This window comes from Mus caroli, chromosome 2 (genome assembly GCF_900094665.2).
Source record: "Mus caroli chromosome 2, CAROLI_EIJ_v1.1, whole genome shotgun sequence".
Lineage (NCBI taxonomy): Eukaryota > Metazoa > Chordata > Mammalia > Rodentia > Muridae > Mus > Mus caroli.
The window spans coordinates 59897471-59901858 of record NC_034571.1 but is presented as its reverse complement, the minus strand read 5'-3'; the positions used below and the strand labels follow the sequence as shown (position 1 = coordinate 59901858).

Genomic DNA, 4388 nt, shown 5'->3' with positions numbered 1-4388 from the left:
ATGATGACAACAGTAGGTTACAGCTGGCTCAGCACTCTCCTTAATGTGATTCTACCAGGAAATGAAACATCTCACTTGTCAAGCAAGCCATTTGGGTAGGCTCAATTTCAGTGCATGGAAAGTATGACCCTGCCCTGTGCCCAAGAACAAAAGGATGTAAGGGAAAAGTGGTGTCATGAAAATTGCTCTCAGCCGTTACGAAATGTTGTAAAAATCTCTTAACGTTTAAGATTAGCCTAACTGGGATCCATAATATTACTAGGATGCCATAAATCAAGGTTGAAACTAATTAAGTGCTTGATCCTGTGATTCAAAGTTATAAACTTTAAGTAGTTTCAATGTTCCTCGCTATTTACAGCCTGTCTATGCAACAGCTGTAAATCTACTTATCCATTTACAGTCAGAAAGGATTCATGAACTTGTCAAACCTGTGTTATTATTTAAAGTCTAAAATCCAGATCCATTTCAAACAATTGCCTCGTTATTAGTCAAATTATTTAAAAGCAACTTTTAATGATAGAGTTCTAATACAGTCATCGCAGAAGTCACCACGATCTCCGCCTCCATTTCATATTCAAAGATGTACTGAGACCATATTCTGCACCACAAGGGAGAGAAAAGAGACAAAATCCAATTATGTGGAGTAGTAGTTAGTACTTTTGGTTCCAGAAATTATTGGTGGTGGTTGTAATGAATGAGCAACGAAGAACCTTTAATTAAGCACGGGTTATAAATACTAGTTTAATTTTAATGTGAACCGAAAATGTTAAGTCCTTTGTTATCCCACATCATGTTTTTATGCCTATCACAGATTTGCCACTTGAGGTATCCATTTATATATTTTTAATTTAGCATTATTTCCTGATGGCCGCTTTTGGACTCATCAATATGATTTACTTTAAAACAGTTGGCAAGCCTCTAAGAATAAGGAGACAATATGCACCTGGTTGTCAGGTGGCACGCCTCCTCTGAGAAAAACTCTTGCAGGAACTGAAACTACAAATAAGCAAGCACTGTCTGAGATTCCTTTTTTCCTGTGAAACTTCCAGGAGGCCACTAAATCTCTGCTGTTCTTTTTTAGCTTATAGACTGTCATCATGAGAACGTCCAGTCCTCAAATCCCAGCTGTTGGCTGTTTACATCAAGAGAGGCATGCCTGGGAAGACTGGACGGGCTTAAACCTGCCAGGGATTAAAAAGATCACAATGTCAGATGTGCCTTTAAAAGGCTAGCAACCGTAGGGGTCAGTAAGGTTAAAAAGAAAATCCTGCACTTCGAAGGTCAGACTGCAGGTGGTCAATCAGCCGGACTCGGTCCATGAGCTCTCCTCACTTCCGCTACAGCTTGGGTCCTCCCTGGGGTTTTGCTGGCCAGGTAGCCTCCGTGTCCGCCCACTCTTCCTCTTGGGTTCGCGGGGCTTCCCAAAGCTACTCAGTGGCAGTGGGGACTAAAAAGAGCAGCCTAGACACTTCCTCTCCACCGGCCTCCCCCGCGGTACCCTAAAGCCGCGTGCCCCGCGGAGGGGTGCGGGGTGGGGTAGGAAATTCCTCCTCGCTCCACGTCCCCGCCCGCTCGCCCTACCCGTCCCCTCTCCGGCTGGCTGCTCTGCTCGCTCCGATGCTGACCTCGTCACCCTCACTTCTGCAGGGCGAGGTGGCCGAGGCGGCTGCGAGCTCGGGGCTCCCGGCAGGGCCATGGGGCAGGGTGAGTTGGGGCGCGGGAGCGGAGGCCCGGGGCCGGGGTCGTCCGCTTTCCGCCGCGCGCTCGCTCCGGGCGTCCGAGCTAGCCGTGCGGGGGAGGAGCGGAGCCTGGACGGGCCGGGTCCCCTAAAGCGGGCAGTGGCTTAGGAAGGCAGGGGCGTTGTGGTTCGCAGCTCCTCCGGAAAAGTTTGCACAGGATTCAGTTGGTGCGCAGCGGGCCGCTGGAGCCCAAGCACTGCGGGCGTGGCGACCGTCCCGCGCCGGGTCCGCTCCTCCTCCTCCTTCACAGCCCGGGCCGCCGCGCGCCGCCCCTTCGCCCGGGACTGGCTGCGGGCTGCGGCCGGGGCGGGGACCTGTAGCCGTCGTCGCGGCGCCCTCGGGCAGGGACGGACCCGCAGGTGGAAGCGCCCCGGGGAGGCGGGGCCGCCCCCGGCTGCCGTGGGTCGAGGCGGGCTCTTGGCCCGGCCGCTCCCGCCCTGACCCGCCGGCCTCTCCCACCCCAGCAGTGACGCGCCGCCTCCGAGCCCGAGCCCGCGCCGCGGCCAGCAGCGCGATGGACCGCAGCGTCCCGGATCCCATACCCCGCAGCGCGCCCCGCACATCCGCCATGCAGCCCGCGGGCTCCGCAGGGTAAGTAAGCCTCCCTCCCGGCTGCCGAGGCCTCGCACGCTTCACCTGCCCGAGGCGAGCTCCCCGCGGGGCCGCCGGGCTCCCGGGCCGAACCACACGCGGGCGGGAGACTGCGTCCTCCCGGACGAGTCGGGGTGGGGGGTTCGGTACTTTGGGCAAGCTTTCCGATCAGGGTTACGGAAGGCCAGGCAAATGGCAGGCCTTGGGTGAGGAGTCCCGTAGCAAAAGTGGTAACAAAGGGCCCCTTGTTGGGGCTCTGGAGCGGCGGGGGACGACACCTGTAAGCACGCTCCGGGAAAGGAAGGAAAAGTTTCCACGGCCAAGCGCTCCAGCCCAGGAGGATGGTTTCTGTCAAGGTGACTACAAGGAAGGGGCTTCCTTAGAGTCCACGGAGGGCGCAGCAAGGTGTGCCAGCTGTCAGCCCGGCTTGGGCTTGACAGTTCCGGGAGCAGGCGGGGTGCTCGCCTCTGACTGGGGGTGTGTGTGTATGTGCTTCTGGCCAATTGGTGATGCCAAAGCCGAGCTCGAAGTCAGTCGCATTGGCAAACACCTATTCCTTTTTTTTTTTTTTTTAACCATCACGTGTTTGAGGAGCGATTGGAAGGGAAGGGGCTGTCACATGGTGAGTTAATATTAAATGAAGCATGCCTTCCTGCCAAATATGCTAAACATCACTCTGTTAAACGTTTGGGTAAACAGTGGTGGGAACAGGTAGTCCTGCAAGGGCCGAGGAGAACTTGAGAATAACCTTTGTCGTAGTAAATGGTCTAGCTACACAACCCTGTCCTAGTTGAGACCGCCTCACTGCTGTCATGTAGCCTCTTTACCATAAAGCACCCCCCCCCCCAGTTTCTCTTTTCTTTGTTAATCAGAACCTAGAAATGCCTTAAACAGAGTATGAAAATTCCGGAAATTGGAACATTAAGGAACAGGCGACTTTGTAAGCAATGAATGAAAGTCGTTCATCTTTTTTTTTCTGGTTTAAGAGTGAAGAAGTCATTTTTCCCTGGAACATGACAGGCGTTTCCTTAGGAGCAAGTCACAGCATGTTTATTCATCAGAGGCCATGCGAGCATTGGCAGTTGTCTAGAGGAAACATGGAAGAGTCTCAAGGCAACATGACTAATCTAACAGATATTTAGTGTAATGCTTACGTAGAGGAAACATGCAGTGTATGAATTCGTTCTTTTTTCCTCTAAATTTCGATCTCCTCCATGTAAATATCCCCTATTGCTGTAGAGCGCTACTTTTTCTTGGGGGGGGGGGGCTTTCCACCGTTGTTTAGATACTAATGTGTCTCCTTCCATATAGTTTTACTCAATGGAAGAGTAAGTGTGTCGGTAGGATGAGGTAAAACAAGGCCTGGAGACAGAGCTGTGGATTAATGTAAGTTAATGTCATACAAGCTTTCACCCAAAACTGAATTAGACTCTCAGAAAATAGCAGAGAAGTCCCATGTGTGTCTGTAATACACTTACACAACACGCAGTCTCAGATGCTCAAGAATCGGTTCTTCTAAACAAAATAAGTGAGGCCGGAGAGCTCGGTGATGAAGAAATATAAAGAGCTTTCTAGTGACAAGCCTAGAATACCCCAGGTTTTATGCTTGAGAACTTGGGGGCTAAACAATGAGTTCCTTGAGAGTATGCATATATTTAATTGCTTGATGACTTATTTATTTATTTATTTATTTATTTATTTGGCAGCGACTCCTTTAGCCTAGGCTGGTCTGGAACTGCATTTATAGTTGAGGGTTACCTCTTGTTTCTGCCTCCCAAAATTGAGGTTACAGGAATACACCGCCGCACCCCAAAGAGGAAAATATTTTAAAGAACCTTTGTGCTTACCTTTCAAACTTCAGGGAAGATATCTGGGAAAATGCTCCTGTAAATAAACTGCCATAATACCTAACAGTATTCTTTTAAGGAAAAAAAAATAAAATAAAAAGAGCTTCTAGTGGCTTGCCTTCTCCTACTTGTCTATTCCAAGTGCCTGTCATGTCTGATGAGAATTCAGGATTAGTGTTTGCTTTTTCTTTTCTTTCTTTTTTTTTTTTTT

The 4388-nt window shown here is 50.4% G+C and overlaps 1 protein-coding gene and 1 long non-coding RNA gene across 12 annotated transcripts in view; one reads left to right on the top strand and one right to left on the bottom strand.

Annotated features, from left to right (window-relative positions):
* Positions 1-484: 484 nt before the first annotated feature.
* On the bottom strand, positions 485-2230 carry LOC110288459. Of its 2 annotated transcripts, none has more exons than XR_003835875.1 (2): positions 944-2230; positions 485-598 (listed from the first exon to the last, which is right to left on the bottom strand). It is a non-coding gene; the product is annotated as an uncharacterized LOC110288459 (long non-coding RNA). The 2 variants fall into 2 exon arrangements; XR_002377287.2 differs by having other exon boundaries at positions 1626-2230.
* The window catches only part of Cobll1 (cordon-bleu WH2 repeat protein like 1), a 155125-nt gene continuing 152049 nt past the window's right edge, over positions 1313-4388 (top strand). For 9 of the 10 annotated variants that reach the window (XM_029473793.1, XM_021154789.2, XM_029473794.1 and 6 more), the window contains exons 1-2: positions 1626-1704; positions 2204-2330. In XM_029473793.1, coding sequence (XP_029329653.1) covers positions 1695-1704; positions 2204-2330 — 137 coding nt within the window. In that variant the 5' untranslated portion in view covers positions 1626-1694. Of the gene's footprint in view, positions 1375-1625; positions 1705-2203; positions 2331-4388 lie in introns of those variants that run through there. The other variant, XM_021154795.2, reaches the window with a different exon arrangement.